Source organism: Ovis canadensis, chromosome 7 (genome assembly GCF_042477335.2).
Source record: "Ovis canadensis isolate MfBH-ARS-UI-01 breed Bighorn chromosome 7, ARS-UI_OviCan_v2, whole genome shotgun sequence".
Taxonomy (NCBI): Eukaryota; Metazoa; Chordata; class Mammalia; order Artiodactyla; family Bovidae; genus Ovis; species Ovis canadensis.
In genome coordinates this window covers 95,681,094-95,699,865 of record NC_091251.1, presented here as the reverse complement: position 1 = coordinate 95,699,865, position 18,772 = coordinate 95,681,094, and the positions used below count along the sequence as shown (strand labels likewise).

The following is an 18,772-nucleotide window of genomic DNA, read 5'->3' as shown; positions in this document are numbered from 1 at the left end:
TACAGGATGCTTGGGGCTGGTGCACTGGGATGACCCAGAGGGATGGTACGGGGAGGGAAGAGGGAGGGGGGTTCAAGATGGGGAACATGTGTATACCTGTGGCAGATTCATGTTGATGTATGGCAAAACCAATACTATAAAGTAATTAACCTCCAATTAAAATAAATAAATTTATATTTTAAAAAAAAACAAGGAGCCAAAGAACTGACCAGTTGTTTTATTTCAAGGAAAAACAATTGAAGCTCTGAATCATGATTTTTAACTTAAAAAAAACCAAAACAACCTCTTAACATGCTACTGTATGTTCCATAAACAAAGAAAGCAAAGTGGCCAAGTAGAGGTGATTAGGGCAAGATAGTACCTCAGCTTGGGCCAAGCAGGGATTCAAGTAATTTATTTTTTTGCAGCCCAGTGGCGGAGAGTCTCTTACTCAGGTTGCTAAAGGGAGAATGTCACAACAGGACTGACATCATACCCTTCTCCAAAGCAACAAGGCATCTTGAAAGCTGAACTTCTTGGTGAAGTTTTATGGTTGGTGGCAGGATTTAGTTCACCCAAGTGAAAAGACAGCTCAGTCTGGGATGAAAACTCTTCAAAGGAAAACCTCCCCTCAACAGTCTTACTGAGAAACCGCAGCCAACACGTAATCAAACTCACTTTTGGGAGAAGTCTATCCCAAAACTGTGCAGTGGGAAGAGAGGTAGGTCCAGTTACCCAGCCCATATTCACTGCTTTCTTCCATGTCTGCATCAGATGGTAACTGAAGAGAAGCTCTCCTACATTCATCTTCTAGGCCAGAAAAGATGAACAGAGGCAAAGTGGGGTCCTTTTTTGTTTTGGTTCTGGCAAATTGTGAGCCATAAGCATCCTGTTCCCACTGAATGCACTCTGGGATCAGACAAAGCTGCTCTTCCAGGAGTCAGCACCCATGGCTCATGTCCGTCTTTCAGTTAAATCTCCTTGGTTTAGTAACTGTAAGAGATTAAAAACAAATCTGGAATAGTTACCAGTGAATAATAGGAAAAAACTCATACTAAGTGAAAGGTTTACAACTGGGGGTGGGGAATACACTACAATGGTGAGTCAGGGACAGCTAGTTCCAAGAGACATGCATAGACTGATAGATCTCATTTTATACACTAACCTTAGGACAGCACTTTGACCACTTGTTGCTATCATTTCCACTATGGCAGTAAGATATCTTGATAATAATAATAATATTCTATAAGCCAAATTATTTGTGCAATCACACTCACTAGTCAGGCAAATCAGAACTGGTGGAACCAAAAATCTTATATCAATCAGTTAACCAAGGTACTGTTAAACCACAGTCAGTTAACCAAAGGCTGCAGGTTCAAGTAGAAATAAAAGGAATGGGGTTCTGCATGAAAACTACAACCCAGTCATGAAAAATCAGAGATTTCCTGGCCTTAAAATACCTTTCCTGTGATGAGGAAGACAAGCCTGAGAATCTCCAATGGGGTGAACATTCTACTCTAAACCCAGGGTTCCTACTGTAAAGTGGTTTTGTATAATAAATGATGAAACTGGGTTCTATTTTATTATGAAAACAAAATGAGATGGGAATAATACAGTGAAAACAGGATAAACACTGAGCTTGTTATAAAATCTAATCAAATAAAATTTGAGCTGGAGATATATTTGGTGATCTTAATTTAGATGAAGGTAATTTACATAGTAGGATGTAATGGTATGGAAGTTAAAGAAATTTAAAGAAAAGCATAAAACTTAGAGAAAGAAACTACAGATCTGATTTGATGCTGTGTGGTAGAAAATGGTATGTGGTAGAGAATGGTAAGAATAGTATGTATTTAATCTAGACCAATAGCCACATGTTTGCACTCAAACTTTGCAATGGCACTTTTGAGAAATGTTAAACGATTGGTCATTTCTGTTTTCCTCCTTTTTAAATTGGGAAATATTCTAAGATAAAGTCAAAGCTAGCTAGCAATCATTTATACTGGTTCTTAAGTTCAAGAATGTAAACTCAGTGGGGCTACAGAACCCCATTTGGGATGACCGTTAGTCCATAAGAGGTCAAAAGCCCTTGGGTCTCTGCTGGGCCTACACAGTGAACCCTCTAATTCTCAGAAGACCTGGCCACCCTGAAGGAAAATCAAAACTGTCCAATCTGAACCATCTGAGCAAGAGTTCATTTGTAGTTCATCTATTTTCCATGATAATTTCTGATACTTGACTTGGTTGTTCTCTGATATTCTTGATAAGTTATCTTTATTTTTAGAGCATATTTACAGGGGTCCAATTAGAAGTCCATCAATAGATTCTTACAGGTCTGATCTACAATGCATGGTGATCTTTAAGAAACAATTTGGAATGGCTATGTGTTGTTTTAAGGTTTGCTCCTGCCTTCTCTTGCTCTGGCATCTGAGAATAATCCCTAAGGAATCAATACTCCTCATTCACTGGTAGAAAAGTCAGTTAGTAGCTAGACCCTGGATGAGGAAGAAGATGAAGCCTGGAGCCTTTGGGGGCTGACAGCTTGAAAAAAAATGAAAGGTACTGGAGAATGTGACAAGCTTACCTTGAGAAGGAAAAGGAGGGGATAAGCAATGGAAATGCCTTGATGACAGGAAAATAACAGTGGTAGGGTAAAGGAAAATAAAATAAGTGAGGCTCAGACAGAAGCTATATTTGTATACACACTCCTTGGAAGAAAAGTTATGACCAACCTAGATAGTATATTCAAAAGCAGAGACATTACTTTGCCGACGAAGGTCCGTCTAGTCAAGGCTATGGTTTTTCCTGTGGTCATGTATGCATGTGAGAGTTGGACTGTGAAGAAGGCTGAGCACCGAAGAATTGATGCGTTTGAACTGTGGTGTTGGAGAAGACTCCTGAGGGTCCCTTGGACTGCAAGGAGATCCAACCAGTCCATTCTGAAGGAGATCAACCCTGGGATTTCTTTGGAAGGAATGATACTAAAGCTGAAACTCCAGTACTTTGGCCACCTCATGCGAAGAGTTGACTCACTGGAAAAGTCTCTGATGCTGGGAGAGATTGGGGGCAGGAGAAGGGGACGACCCAGGATGAGATGGCTGGATGGCATCACGGACTCGATGGACGTGAGTCTGAGTGAACTCCGGGAGATGGTGATGGACAGGGAGGCCTGGTGTGCTACAATTCATGGGGTCTCAAAAAGTCGGACACAACTGAGCAACTGAACTGAACTGAACTGAACTGAACTGAAGGATCCATGAGGAACACGTGATCATGCAGGATGTTCAGCTGCATCTAAGAATGGCACGTCCCTCTGGTGGCATCCACAATTAAGCGTCTGAGGCTTCCATTATAGGCCCTTGTGTTCTCCTGGGGTGAAGGCCAAGTTTTCTTTTCCTTTTTTAAGGCAGTTTGTGTTATTGTGTCTGCCTGAGGCTGTCAGTGAGCATCACCCAGACAAGGACACTTTGAAGCCAATTCCATGTTCAAGAGAACAAATGTACTATTATTGGACTTCATGCATACACAAAACTGACCATGTCATACCCCATTTAAAAACATGTCATGTCTCCCCAGTGCCCCCAGGATAAAATCATGTCCTGTAAGACCCTCCCAAGAGAGGAACCAGTTTGTCTTTCCTGCTCTCATTTTTCCATTCCACACCTTTCTCTCCATTCCAAGTCCATTACACTCAACCCGTTGTGGTTCCATAGCTGGGCATGCTCCCTCTCACCTTCTGCCTTTGTATATACTGCTGCCTTTATACCTGTTCAATTTCTTCCAAATCCCTCCCACATCTCCATCAAGATGATTGCTATTCATCCCTCAGGTCTCAACTTAAGCTCCAAAATTTATTCCATGACTTCCCCCAAGACTAGCACGACTACCCTGAATAAAATCTGCTGGTTATTGACCTGTTGCCCTTCCCATTCTAAACTCTCTACACAGCACAACTGCAGGGCCATCATTTATATAACTATGGAGTTATAAAAGGTAGAGGTCCTAACTCTGACTATAAACTCTTTGAGGCAGAGATTGTATTTACTACTATATAACTAGTACCCAGCTGGGTGCCTTGTGCTAAGTATCAGAGGATATCAATAAATTGTTGTTAATTTTATTGGGTATGGTAAAAATATAATTATGAAAAACTATTTATCTGTTAGAGGTATATACTGAAATATTTAAAGATACATATATTAGTATCTGTTGAATGAATTAAGTCTTCATACATTTGGCATTTATTTGGGGTAATACGGAGTGCTTCAATTAAAAAAGGTATTTAGTGTATGGGAGAGAAAAGCTCCAAAGTTTCAAACATTTCAAAAAAGAAAACACTGAGTGTTGTGGATTTGTATGTCAAGTAATTTATACTAAGTACAAAGAGAAGGAAATGATTTTCCTGAACTATTCAACCCAATAGTTAATGAAGGTATTTCTTTTATAGAAGAATCATAGTTAATAAAAGCAGAAGGAAAAAAGAGAATCAGGATATCACTGTTTAAGCCCTAATGAAAAAAGAGATCTAGGCCATGATAAGTAATGGTTGCTAAAGCTTTTACATAACCCACTGGTCAATCTTGAGATCTGTAAGAGAACAACTGAATATCATGTCTCTCCTGATGAAACCTAGTAGGAAGTAAGAGAACCACCAACAAAATATTCTTGCCAAGGGAAAAACAAACAAAAACCTAATCAAGCCCCTAAATGTAACTACCAGTTTCCAGGATATCTGTGGATAGAGAAGTGTATCAAGCAACAAAGGGAGTCAATCAGCTAAAATAAAAATGTGGGAAATTATACAAGACAAATAATCCAATTCCTTAAATAGATAGCTATACTGAAAAAAAGAGGGGTGGCCTATTAGAAATAAAAAAATAATTATTAATCAAATGCAATATATAGGCTTTGTTTGAATCCTAATTCAAATCAACCAACCATAAAAAGATATTTCTGAGAAAAAATTTAAAAGGCTAAATATCAGCAGATACCAATAAATTGTTGTTAATTTTACTGGGTATGATACAGATATAATTATGAAAAACTTTATCTGTTAGAGGTATATACTGAAATATTTACAGGTGAAATGTCTGTGATCTGATTTAAAATACTCCAGTATAAATAAAAACATCAACAGCAAACAGTAGGAGGGGAGTGACAAGAATAGTAGACAGTTAATTGTTGAAGATGGGTTGATACCTACCTGGGTTCATTATACTAATCTCTTACTCGGTGAAAGTTTTGAAAACTTCCATAAAAAAAATTTTAGACAGATATATGAAGCAAGGAAAAAATAAAGCAAGGCTCCACTTGAGACATGTTTCAAAACAGTCACCAGGAGAAGGAGACTTAGGAAAGAACCAATGATAACAAATAACAAAAGCTTTCAATATAACATAAGCAACAATGAAACAATGGGTCACAATGATAAATAAAAGGAAGGGTTCTGGCAAAAACAGCATGCTCAGAGCCTTGTGAACTTGGGTATCCTCAGAAATATTACAGAAAAATTACGACTACTCAAATAGACGCTGTAATGGTGGACTGTGGTCTAAAGGTTATAATGAAAAGTAAGAGATACTCTAATGCCAAAGCCAGGATATAAAGGCTTTGGGAAAAGCATGTGCATATAAAATAAGCTCATGATGAAGTCATCTACCTCCACAACACAAGGCCAGTAAAAGGACAATCAGAAGATTCTAGAAGCCCGACTGGTTTTCATTCTGTTTTCTGGATTAGAACCAAACAAATAGAGTAAGGGGTGCTTAGAATCAACCTAAAAGCCCTCTTTGATTTAGATAATAGTTCTTACTCAACAAACAAGTGGACACATTCCCATATGCTCAGTTGGTTCAGCCTGGTTATCTCCCAGACAAACAACTCTGGCAAAATGAATGATATATTAGGGCATGTGTAACAAGGAAACTAAGTTGAGCGCCCCAGATGTGAATGACCAATTTCTCAATTCAGGAGACCCTAACGTTCAGGTTAGCTTAAAGGAAGATACTCTAGTCAAAGTCTCCAGGAAAGGGAAACAAGAATGTTTTTCAGATCCTCTGAAGTAGACCCCCAATCAGTCCGCACCTTACTCTCCACAGAAACAAAGGGCAAGAGACAGCTTTACCTCCTGTGGATTTACAGCAGTTAAGACAGAAACCTCGAACGACTGCCTCCCTGACTGCATGGCCACCAGGTGATGGGTCACATCAGGCACTGAAGACAGGGGGCGTGGGGATCCTTCAGCAAGCACCTCTGAAACGGCAGAACGAGGTTTTAGTGCAAAGTGAATCCAAAGGTTTCCCTACCTTCATCAGCAAGTCCCTCCTTAAGAACTCTCAAAGCTGTTCCCTAAAAAACTGAATCCCACATTCCTGTTTCTTCCAAATTAATTCCTGCCTGATTATCATTATCAGTGAATTTGGAAAGTATTACAAAAGGGAGATGGGAAGAAAAGGTAAAGAATCTTGATGTAACTGCTGACCATTTCTCAATACACGAATTTTGAGTAATGTGGCTTCAGCACTATTAACTGGATTAAACTGCATATGAATCAGGGACCCAGAGCCAACCAGCAAAGCAGTCACCAGTAATGGAAACAGCACAGTAGGTGCTGGTCAAGTGCTTAAACCTGGCTCCAAGGTTCCTACTCATTGTCTCTTCCTCCTCTGAGATCTTCCTTAAGGCTGGCTAAGGAGCTCCATGCCATTTCTATGCCTCATGCTTCAGTATCATTTATGAAACAGAAGAGGCTTATTGTGGAAGCACACTCTGGGCCTTGTACGCTCCATATGTAAGTTATACAAATATGGTCTTTATACCCAAAACTGACTGGGGTATGAGTAAGGAAAACACAGGATCTGACTTATTAAATGTTTATCAGCAGAATCACCATGAAGATCTTCTGCAAACAGCTTACACATAAACCACTTAGCTCTCAAATAAATTAAGAGGGGTTTTCTAGTTTACATTGCTCTTCCAGGATACCACATAACTTAATGTTTGCTTAAAACACTACCTTCTACTCACTCAGCGTTGTTTCCCAAATGTAAGTTTTGACTTTTCAACTAGATTTTAAGGTCCCTGTCTTCTACTTTTATCTTTCCCATGGTGCCAGGTACACAAGTAGGCACTGAATAAATGCATGCTGACCTCACCTGTTAAGTTTTTCAGAGAAGAGGGCCTGGCCTGTGTAACTTGGGTGAACTTTCTATACCAGAGAGGAGCAACTGTTTCCTACAGAGCCCTTTCTTTTCTCCAGAAGATATGGCTTTTGAAGGTATGGAAAAATTGCTTTAATTCTCCTCTGTAAAACCTGGTTATGTTCTGTTTAAATGTTTTAAAAGTTAAGTTCTTCCATAACTGCAATAGGAAAGATAGAAATAGTTGGGCTAGGATGCTAGGATTATGGATAATTTTCTTCTTAAAACTTTTAATTCTTTTGTTACATTATCTTTTCAATGAAAAAAATTTTTTCTTAAATATTCACTTATCCACTTCAGAGACAACACAAATGGTAATCATGCCATTTCTACTCACAAGAAATGAAATTAATTAAAACCTCCATTTCAGAGACAACCCCATTCCTTAGTCCCTAGTTGCAGCCAGTTTCCCCAAATAAAGGCGAGTTGAAAGTCTTACCATCATCAACTCCTAGGATAGAATTGGTATTTGGTAGGTTCAAGGACTCTCCACCAAGGCTGGGCTGAGAATTCATAGACACCAGGTTTTTACTGGTTACTGAAGCCTCTTCAAGCAAACTACTGCCCATTAGTGGCTCAGCTGCACAGAGAATAGGATGTGAGAGACATACAGCACTCAAGGCTGTGCCTGGTCCCCATTTTCCTTCAGGGGAAGCTGGCCTTTTCTTTCAGAACTAAAAGTTAACTTGTATCTCGGATGTCACCTCCTATTTCACTTACATTTGGGAAGCAAAAATAAACCTAGAAGGGAAGAAATCAGCCTCATGGATAAATACCCTTATTTGTGATCAGCATCTGGATAATTAACATACGAAATAGGATGGGTGCATCCCTAAAAACGAGTATTCAGAATAGAATGATTAAGGAAAGACATGGAAAGGAGTAACAATAAAATGTATTATCAAATTTAAGTTAGGGTAAAAAAAAGGGAGTCATAACTGATAAGTAAAAAATGCTTAAACTACTGTCATACAGAAATCTTCACCACAGTGACACACAAGTGCTAGTTCATGCATCAGCACCAGTTACCACCAAATTTGCTAGAGGAACTTTTAAAACTATAGACTCTGGGGTTTTACTCCCAAGGAATCTCATTTATCAGGTTGTTTGGTGTTGCTAGATGGGAGGGGTAGATAAGCAATATAAAATGTACGTTTTAAAAACCTGCAAACAATTTTACTGTACAGCTAAATTTGGAAACCACTAGTCTACCAAATGAAACCAGTCTCTCTACCCAAAACAGAAAATTCCCATATTAGACAGGCCAGTTATTTGCCTCTTTGAACCCCCAAAATATAGCCCTCCCTCTACCTTCTTCTCCTTACCAGCTGGTTCCTGCTCTTGACTCCCAGCTGCTCCCATCTGCAAGTGATGCTTTCTCATGTGCACATTCCTGCTCCCACTCTGAGAGAAGGTCTTCCCACAGACTTGACATTGATGTGGCTTCTCTCCTGAAACACAGACCGAAAAGACAGGGTACATTTCTGACAGCAAGAGAATGGACTCAAGCCCTAGATGGAGAAGCCCAGAGGATGTCAAACTAAACATGAAGAGGCTGCTCCTTTTCGCATTCCCCAGGCTCTCAACTGTTAGTCCCTGGGGGAAGGCTGGAAGCCACCAGGTGGGCTTAGCATACTCACTGCTCCCAGCCTCCGAGGCTCTCCAGACCCACTGGTCTGCTGCTTCCACAAAACCACCTCTCTGGTATAAGATCATGGCAGACACAGAACATTTCCTACTCCTTTCAGATATAGTCTTCCATGAACCTCAAGGACATGTACTATCCTCAAGGATTCCAACCCTAGATTCATCATACACCTTTATCTCATTTCCTGCCACAACTCTCAGCCTTCAACATTCACACTGGTCGTTCTTGTACACAATGATCTGAACCATCCCGTATGTCCTCAAGTCTGAAACCCTCCACCTCCATTTTACCTACCCTGACAACCACACCTAGGGCAGCGTCAAAGACTCTTGGCCTACGTCTTAGTAGTAGATAGCAAAAACTAAGTGAAATGACCAGGAAATTTCCAGAAGAGACAAAATCTATAGAGGCCAAAAGCTGGTCAATGATTGCCTGGATGTGGGGTGGGAGGAGGAACTGACCGCAAAGGGGCACAAAGGAACTTCTGGTGTGATACAAGTGTTCTATAACTGGATTGTGAGGATGACTGTAATCCTATATATTGTCTAAAAAATCACTGATGTGTATATTTACAATAGGTGAATTTTAAGGTATACACATTATAGGTCCAAAAGCTGTTAAAAAGTAACTATAATGGGGACTTCCCCGGTGGTCCAGTGGCTAAGATTTCGAGCTCCCAATGCAGGGGGTCTGGTTCAGTCCCTGGTCGGGGAACTACATTCCACATGCCGCAACTAAGAGTTCACATACAACAGCTAAAGATCCCATATACTGCAGTGAAGATCGAAGACTGCATGCTAAGATGTGGTGCAGCCAAATTAATTAATTTTTTAAAATAACTATAACAGACTGAAATATAGTGAACATACAGAAACACATGAATTCAAAATAATACTATCAAAAGAGAAAGAAAAAGCAGTGAAAATAATACTACTAAAAGTAATCAGAGCACCAACTTCTTATTCTGAAAACTCAGTTAAAAGAATTACATATTTATCCTTTCATGTGCAAATTACCAAATAATCCTAGTCAATAGATATCTATTATATAGAATAATTCCAGCTAACAAATGTGAATAACAAAATTAGAAAAATTAACATCTTATAACCCCAATGAAGTAACAAATTTAGGCATATTCAAAGATGTTGGGAAGGGGTCATGTTTGGGAACGCATGTAAGAATTAAAGATTTTAAAATTAAAAAAAAAAAAATCAAAGATGAAATCATAAGCCAAAAGGTTGCAAGGGAACGTTACAATGAGGGGATTAAGGTGTTAACCACCTGAACCAACTGATCACTTGTGACAACCAAGCTCTGTGCGTCTCCTGAGGTGATGCAAAATGAAACACATACAATCACACATCATATATCCTTGCCAAAACCTTTGAACCTTTTAGGAAATACCGGGAACAAGTTAAATGACACAAAATGAGGTAAACCAACACATCCAGAATGTGAGATGAACTATAGGACCTGACTGACTCTGTTGTGCTGTAAGTCTAGAACATGAAAATCAGAAAGTATAGACAGATCTATATTCAGGACTTACTAGTCAAGTGCAACAACTGGACCTTTTTTGGGTCCTGATTTAAACAAATCCACTTTAAAAGACGTCTTTGAGACAACTGGAAAAAAATTAAACATGGACTGAGTCTGAGATAAAACCAAGGTGTTATTGTTAATTTTGATAGATTATGGTAACGGCATTATTGTTACATAAAAAAGTATTTTTCTTTATTTTTATGTAAGTTTGACAAAATTTTACATAACAAAATAAAGAACAATAAAATGAAAACACTCTATAAGCCAAACAAAACACACCTGGAAGTCCACATCTAACCCACTGACTACTAGTTTGCTACCTCTGCTTAGAATTTGTCATACTAAAACCCTGCTCTACCCCTAGGATCTCAGCTCTAAAATTCACATCCCTGACTCATTATACCTCTCCAACTCCCTTGCTGCCACTGAACCGCTCTGTTGTCTTCATGACAAATAATTTCTAGTTCCTTCTCTCCATTCCTCTCATTCTGGCTTCCCTTTGCTTTCCATGGCTAGCCATTTGAACAAGTTCCTGATTCCATTCTAGAATCTCACTCTACTTCGAGTTCACTTCTGCCTTGGCAAGTCTCTGAATAACTCCATGTACCATATCTGATGTAATGAAGAAGTACCTAGTGTACTGCCAAGTAAATTTATTGATTTCCTCAGAGAAGGTCTCAATCAGAAAGCAGTTCAATAGCTCAGCTGAAAATAATACTTATGTTCTTTTCCCCTTGATTATATGACCCTTTGAAGGTAAGTATCAAGGGCCTTGATTTCTGTCAAGAAAGGGAGGAAAGCAAGGCATCTGTTTCTCTTTAGATTTCTTTATACTACTACCCTAACCTTTTACCCTTTGGCTCTCCATCTTCCCTGAAATCTATGAATGGATACCTGAGTGAACCACCAAATGTTTTCGAAGGCTAGAATACTCAGCAAAGGAACGGCCACATCCTTGGGCTTCACAAAGGAAAGGCTTCTCTCCTAGAGACAAAAAATGAGATAAAGACTCAGTCTTTTGATGAAATGACTTTTATTCTCTTTTCCCACCAATCTATTCCTGTTTTCAATCACTTACTCTGATTTATTGAATTCACACTATATATTTCAACTGGACTATCCAGCAGGTATCCCCTCAGTGATCTTCTGATACATAGCTCCACCCCACCACCCCCCTTTTCTTTAGAGTGGCTGCCTCTGAACATAATACCTCCTTCTCCCTCCTCATGGGCTGAGCCCCAGCTGCACTGAGCCACCTTCTTACCATCCCTTCTGAGAAAATCAAGAAAAGTGTATATGCTCTTACATCAATTCTTAAAGATTCAGTTTTAAGATTAAGAATACATATTTTTAAAGCTTATAAAACAGGTATTACATAACCCCATCTTATAAAAACAATTGTCTAGTCAGAGATATACAGAAAAATCTGTTACAATGTGTTAACAGTACTTATATCACAATAGTGGTATTATGGTTTACTTTCTTCTTTGTGCTTTTCTGTAATTCTCATTTTCTACATTATTGTTATTTTAAAAATGAAAGATGCATGGTGAAAACTGAAGCCTGACAGTACTACTGACTTTCTGGCTCTGATACTGCACTATGGCTACATGGCACTTTGGGCAGAAGCTGGGTGAAGCACAAATAGAATTCTTTGTACTTTTTTTGTGACTCTTCATGAATCTATATTTCAAAATAAAAATGAAAAAATAAGAGATGCAGTCCAAAGTTCCCAAGGGTCACAACTCAGTGAGAAATAAACATATTCATAACTTTAATATAAATTCCTTTATAAAAAACTGCTTATATGTATTTATAAAGGGAAGAAATTCCTATTGTGGTTAAATTTTTTTAAAAAGCTGTATTTAAGTTGCTCTTAAAAAGTGACAAGGATGAAAGGAAATTTCAGGCACAAGAACTAGTATGAACACAGCCTTCCTTGAAACTGAGAGTGCCCAGAGCAAGTTTAGAAAATGACAAGTGTGAAATAAGTATATATTGGTCTTTGCCTCTGGTTCCTGACACAAAGCTCTTAAAACGCTTTGTACAAACAGGGGTGCTTGGAGAATTTTATGTTCTAACATTTAGACATGGATCCCAGCTCCTAGCACAGAGCTCCTAAACCCCGTGTAATTTTTTCAGTGCTGACAGCACTAGGATAATCTGCTGTTCTAATATTTGGTCTTTGATCATGATTCCTGACACAGAGTTCCTAACCCCTTGGAATTCCTAGGTGTTCTAACGAGATGACTCTTGGTGGGCTCCTAGGTGGCGGCTAGTCACTAGATTAGAAGCTTGGAAATTTCAGCTCCACCTCCAGTTTCCAGAGAGGAGAGACAGCCTGGAAATGGGTTAATGATGAATCATGCCTACGTGATGAAACCTCCATAAAATTCCCAAAAGTACAGAGTTCAGAGAGCCTCTGGGCTGGTGAACAGGTCTATGTGCCAAGAAAGTGGCACACCCCAACTCCCCAGGGACAGAAGCTCCTATGCTTGGGACTCTTCCGGACTTCACCCTCATGCATCTCTTTCTTTATCTGGCTACTCATCTGTACCCTTTATCATATCCTTTATTACTTAATAAACTGGTAACACGTTTCCCTGATTTCGGTGAGCTGTTCTAGCAAATAATCAAATCCAAAGTGGGGGAGGAGGTTGTCATGGGAACCTCCAACTGTAGCCAAGTCAGACTGAGGTTGAAACTGACATCTGAAGTAAGTGGCAGTCTTGTGAGGCTGAGCATGTGGGATCTGACACTATCTTAAGTGTCAGAATTCAGTTGCTCAGTTGGTGTTGCAGAGAACTGCTTGGTTTAGGAAAACACATCCGGTATCAGAACTGTTATGAGTGTGACAGTGTGAGAGAGTAAAGGAGAAACATGGAAACTCAGCAAGTAAGGCTGGCATGGTGACAAGACAGGAGCTGGGCCTTAATGGAGGGAGGAGCACAGCTCTGACTGCACCGTTCTTTCAGACTGTACCACACAGTTTAAGGCTTATGATTTCCCAGTGGTCTGTAACTTTCTGGAAAGCATATCTGTATACTCACACTAACCTCAGAATGCTATGCACTCCAAAAGTTGCCAAATGAGTAAAAAATACACTCATATATATGACAGAATGTCAGGAAAACAGAAAATTCCAGTTAATAAATAAGGTTAAATGTTTAACAAGATGAACTCAAGAACCTTAGAAAAAGAGGATTTCAAAAACGATTCACCAGAATCTAGTGGCACAAATCTCTTCATCAAGCTGGCTTAGGTGAGACGGCCTTCCTGTTCAGAAACTGAGAGGACGGTGATTTTGCTGAGATAAAGAAGACTGGAGGTTCAAGAGACATTGCTGCAGAATGGTTAAAGAGCACGAGCCAGTTAATCCTGAGTTCCAGTCTTGCCACGACCATTTATCAGCGTGGAGAAAATATTAAACATCTCTGAGAATTAGTTTTTTGAAAATCTATAAAATTAACATAATACAACCTCAAAAGATTATTTTGAGGATTCGATGAAAAAATACAAGTTAAATATATTAAGTATAGTGCCTGGTACACAGCAGTCTTCATGGTAAACCACTAAAACTGGCAGCTTTAATTACTACCATTACTACTAAAAAAGAGTTGAGGTCAATTCTGACATCTGAGATAAAATGCGTTGTCAGCACTTAAAAATAAAATACTTGGAAGAGCTCTGGGGTCATACCAGAATTCAAATCCCAGCTCTACCATTTCCGAGCTGCATAATACTGGACAAGTTCCTTCTGTTTCTCCATCAATAAACACAATATCTAAAGCATGAAGGTACCTTGAAAATTGGTACATATTAAATTGCCTCAATAAATGCTAATTTTATTACTATGCTAATTACTGAGAGTCAGATCTGTGAGGCATCCAAAAAGAAATTATTAAATTGAAGCCTGAGATTGATTGCAAAGAGACCATATCGAGTAAAATGGGAGAAACTCAAAATTCTGAAATTGGTCCACAACTGGATTAACAAGGGAGAGCTAGCAAGAGTCAGAATGAAGAGAGAAAATCAGGTCACACTCTGAATAAATGATGTTCAGTTTTATCAAATGCTACAAAGATGAGAGGCACAAGGATAAAGAGGTTACTGAATTTAATAAGGCATAGTGAATTCTACTTTCCTTAGCTATTCAGCTAGATGTTTTTCTTGTTCTTTTATTCAAACTGCTTTCTTGGAGCAAGAATAGTTTATCCTTTCAAGAACGAGCTGAGAACAGAGCTATTCTTTTCTAAAACATATCCCAGTGGTAATGTCAATCTAGAGGAAATCCCCAGAACACATGTGGCTTCACCTTGGCTTTCACTTTCTAAATGGCATTTATTGTACCTGCTGTCATTTTAGCAAGGCAAGAATAAACAAGGAAAAGAAAGAGAAGAAGCAACAAAGTAGCAACAAAGTGGGAAGAATAGTTACACATCCTATGGTAGTAGTTTAGGTTTAATGATTAAGATTAAGCTCTGGCAAGAGAGTTAGTACAGCTTGGTCAAGGGGTTCAGAAAGTTACCCTTAAACTTTTAGATTAAGAAGTCAGGGTATCTTTAGTCTGCTCCTTTGATATTAACATGCTGTTTGCCCCAAAACAAGACCCTTTTCCATTCTGTTTCTCAGGCTGTGAGGTTCTAACAAAAAAGTTAACTCAAAAGTCAGGGATTAATTTTAGCTTTTGTACTTCCCCTCACCTTACCCCAGATAGTGCCTAAAATAGGATCTGTGTGGTTTATGTAACTTAATAAATGTTAATGACCAAAATTAAAACTATGTAATGTTCAAGGATATCTGGAAAGACTCACTTCTGTCCAAATCTCATCAAATCATTGTTATTAGAGAAGGCCTTATATCCCCTTTCTGTTTAAGGCTACTAGAGGCAGAAATCAAACTGTTCATTCTCACGAAGAGGTGCCCTGAGGCATCTGAAAAAAAGAAATTTCATCTTCAGAGTTCTAGCAACAACCCCAATCTTCACCCACTAAGGATAGCCAGCAAGCGCTGAGCCAAGCAGCAGACGGCCTGCAGGAGTGCTGAGGTTACACACACCTGTGTGAATGCGCAGGTGGTTCTTCAGGTTTCCAGCTGTAGTGAACTGCTTACCACAGTTGGACTCAGGGCACACAAAGGGCTTCTCCCCATTGTGGGTTCTCATGTGCACCTTCAGCCTCTGTAGTACATAGAAGCTTTTCCCACAACCTGCTGCAGGGCAAATAAAGGAGCGGTCGTTTCTGCAGGAAAAAAAAATCACATAAGCAACAAAGCCTGAAAATGCTCTCTGCTAGAGAGAACAAGTCAAAGCTCCTATTGACTCTCAAAACGGACAGTAAATCCCAAATCTGGATGTAGGAGAATCACTTTAAGTTTGTTAAAACTACAGATTCCCTATTTCTTGAAAATATTGATTTCATAGGTTCAGAATAGAGTTTAAGCTTATGTATTATTAAGTTCTCCAAAAATTAAGTTTTATGATGAGATTTTGAGAACTCTTGCTCTAAGACATTTAGGTGACAAATGTCTTATTAAATATCTGTCAAGAACAAGGTAAATGAGACAATGCAAATGTCTCTATTAAAGAACAAAAGCCATGTTAACCACAAGTGAGCTGGAGCCCCTGCTTTCCTTTAATCTGTCAAGTGGGGGGATTTCTGTCAAGTTCCTTCAGAAACATCAACATTCCTGATATGGAACATTTCAAATATGGAATTTTGGGTTTGCTCACCGATGAGTTTTGAGGTGGTACTTAAAGTGAGCTGGCCACACAAATGTCCGGTCACAGCCTTCAACTGTACACTTGAGCTTCTTCTCCATTTGAGGAAGGGGCCCAGAATCTTTGGGTTGCCCATCACCAGAACCAAGGTGGACATTTTCTCCTGTAACAGAGTCACATATTTGTAATCCAGGGAAGGATTCTCCTCAGATATTTTGGTTCAAACAATAAAACCACCGCTGCTGCTGCTGCTAAGTCACTTCAGTCGTGTCCGACTCTGTGCGACCCCATAGACAGCAGCCCACCAGCCTCCCCCGTCCCTGGGATTCTCCAGGCAAGAACATGGGAGTGGGTTGCCATTTCCTTCTCCAATGCAAGAAAGTGAAAAGGGAAAGTGAAGTCGCTCAGTTGTGTCCCACCCTCAGCGACCCCATGGACTGCAGCCTTCCAGGCTCCTCTGTCCATGGAATTTTCCAGGCAAGAGTACTGGAGTGGGGTGCCATTGCTAGTGATCATTAATCACATATCTACCTTCACCTTCCCCAGCAATCTTTGTATAATCACTTAACAATAGAAAGTGAATGTGCTCTGCATCCCCATCCCCTTACTCCAGAGAACTACCAAATGCCATGAGACTAGGCCTCTTTGACAAATGTAAGAAATATCCAAAATGGTTTAATTTTTTTAAAAAAAGCTGCATTCACCTATTTTGCATTACACATTGGTGAGGAAGCAGGTATGGCAACACCAGAAGTGGAGTCCTACAGAAGATTACCTTTAGGTAATCAAAACTTGTATTTTAAGAAGGAGCAGTCAGTCTGGCTTAATCATGGACTTACAATAGCAATTTCTTTTGTAGACAACCAGCCTAAGATTTCTATCTCCTGAAGTCACTTTGGCTGTTTCTGTCACTCTAGAGAATAAGAATCACCTTTTCATTACCTATACCACTCCTCCTCAGTTAAGAAATATTTAAGAATGCAAAAACTCAGTGTATTTTAAAATTTCTAATCATATTTTTACAAGTTAGAGATAGTACCTGATCAAGTTTTTTGTTCAGTAGAATAAAAAGAAGCAAGGAGAGGAACATACACTGCAGTGACTTCCTTAAGTTTAAATGAAATTAATTAACTAAATCTTTAAATAAATTCCAGATTAGCAGGTGGTGCATCCTTTCTCTCACTTTCTTCAATACACAGTTGGACATCAACAGAGAAAAACACTCACAACCACTTGTCATTGTTCAGTTGCTAAGTCATGTCCAACTCTCTGTGACCCCATGAACTACACCACGCCAGGCTTCCCTCTCCTTTACTATCTCCCTGAGTTTGCCCAAACTCATGTCCATTGAGTCGGTGATGCCATCCAACCATCTCATCCTCTGTCGACCCCTCCTCTTGCCCTCAATCTGTCCCAGCATCAGGGTCTTTTCCAATGAGTCGGCTCTTTGCATTAGGTGGGCAAAGTACTGAAGCTTCAGCTTCAGCACCAGTCATTCCAATGAATATTTAGGGTTGATTTCCTTTAGGACTGACTGGTTTGATTTCTTTGCTATCCAAGGGACTCTCCAGAGTCTTCTCCAGCATCACAGTTCAAAAGCATCCGTTCTGCAGTGCTCAGTCTTCTATATCATTCAACTTTCACATTCATGCACGACTACTGGAAAAACCATAGCTTTGACTATATGGACCTCTGTCAGGAAAGTGATGTCTCTGCTTTTTAATACACTATCTAGATTTGTTATAACTTTCCTTTCAAGGAGCAAGGAAATTTAATTTTGTGGCTGCAGTCACTGTCCGCATTGATTGTGGACATCATTAGAGAAATACATTCACAACCACTTAATTCTGTTATAAAAATATGGAGTTTATCTTTCCATTACAAATACCTCAGGAGTAAGATTCATATTTCCATATTTCCCCTGTCAAAACCCAAGAGTAGGATAATGTGTTATACCTACCATACTTCCTGGAAACTGACAGTTGATCAAAGGCAGTATCTTTCCCATCTATTAATCTTATTTTCTTCCCATCTTACATTTTCCTTACTGTACTTCACCAAATGCTAACTATAGAACTAACTGCTCCCAGGTTGGAGCAGAACCTAAGATGACTTTTGCTAGTTAATATTAACTTTTTTTTAAATACTGTCCCACAGTTTTTTTGTTTGCTTAATCAAAACATGGGTAAATTTCAGACATCACACAAATGCATATACCATGAAGAAAATTTTCCAGTAACTCCAGAACTCCAGCTAATTAACTTCTAACAAAAGGTTGGTAAAAACCCATGTTAATCCAGAGATTTAAACCAGTGACAGGGCTTCGTGCATTCAATTCTGAAATCATAAAATATGGGGGAAAGACTCCTTCAGAGAAGAGTGAGTTGCCTTGTATTTAAATCATTAAAAAGATTCCCAAAGAAGTACTCTCTAAACTACTTTGTTTTTGAAAACAAAGCACTGTTTGCGGAACTGTCCTATGACCTGGTTTTGCACACTACCCCAAACAAAAGAGCAAGAGAGACAAAGAAATTCAATACACCTTATACTGTACATAGTGAAGAACACTGTAAACACTTCAAAGACTCTACAGTTATGTGGGTAAGGTCTTCGGATTTGGGATAAAATTTTCAGTGAAAGTAGTATTGTATAGAGCAGGAATCAGTAAACTTTTTCTGTAAAGGG

General features: G+C 39.2%; 1 protein-coding gene across 6 annotated transcripts in view; it reads right to left on the bottom strand.

Moving 5' to 3' along the window:
- Positions 1 to 202: 202 nt before the first annotated feature.
- The window catches only part of ZNF410 (zinc finger protein 410), a 43,276-nt gene continuing 24,706 nt past the window's right edge, over positions 203 to 18,772 (bottom strand). For 2 of the 6 annotated variants that reach the window (XR_011258349.1, XR_011258348.1), the window contains 8 exons: positions 16,100 to 16,250; positions 15,427 to 15,608; positions 11,263 to 11,352; positions 8,504 to 8,629; positions 7,618 to 7,758; positions 7,134 to 7,338; positions 6,104 to 6,231; positions 203 to 972 (listed from right to left, as the gene is read on the bottom strand). Coding sequence is in view for 4 of the 6 variants with exons in the window: in XM_069597028.1 (XP_069453129.1) it covers positions 934 to 972; positions 6,104 to 6,231; positions 7,618 to 7,758; positions 8,504 to 8,629; positions 11,263 to 11,352; positions 15,427 to 15,608; positions 16,100 to 16,250 (857 nt within the window). In the remaining 2 variants the exon portion in view is untranslated. The remainder of the gene's footprint in view (positions 973 to 6,103; positions 6,232 to 7,133; positions 7,339 to 7,617; positions 7,759 to 8,503; positions 8,630 to 11,262; positions 11,353 to 15,426; positions 15,609 to 16,099; positions 16,251 to 18,772) is intronic. The other 4 variants (XM_069597028.1, XM_069597027.1, XM_069597030.1 and 1 more) reach the window with 2 other exon arrangements.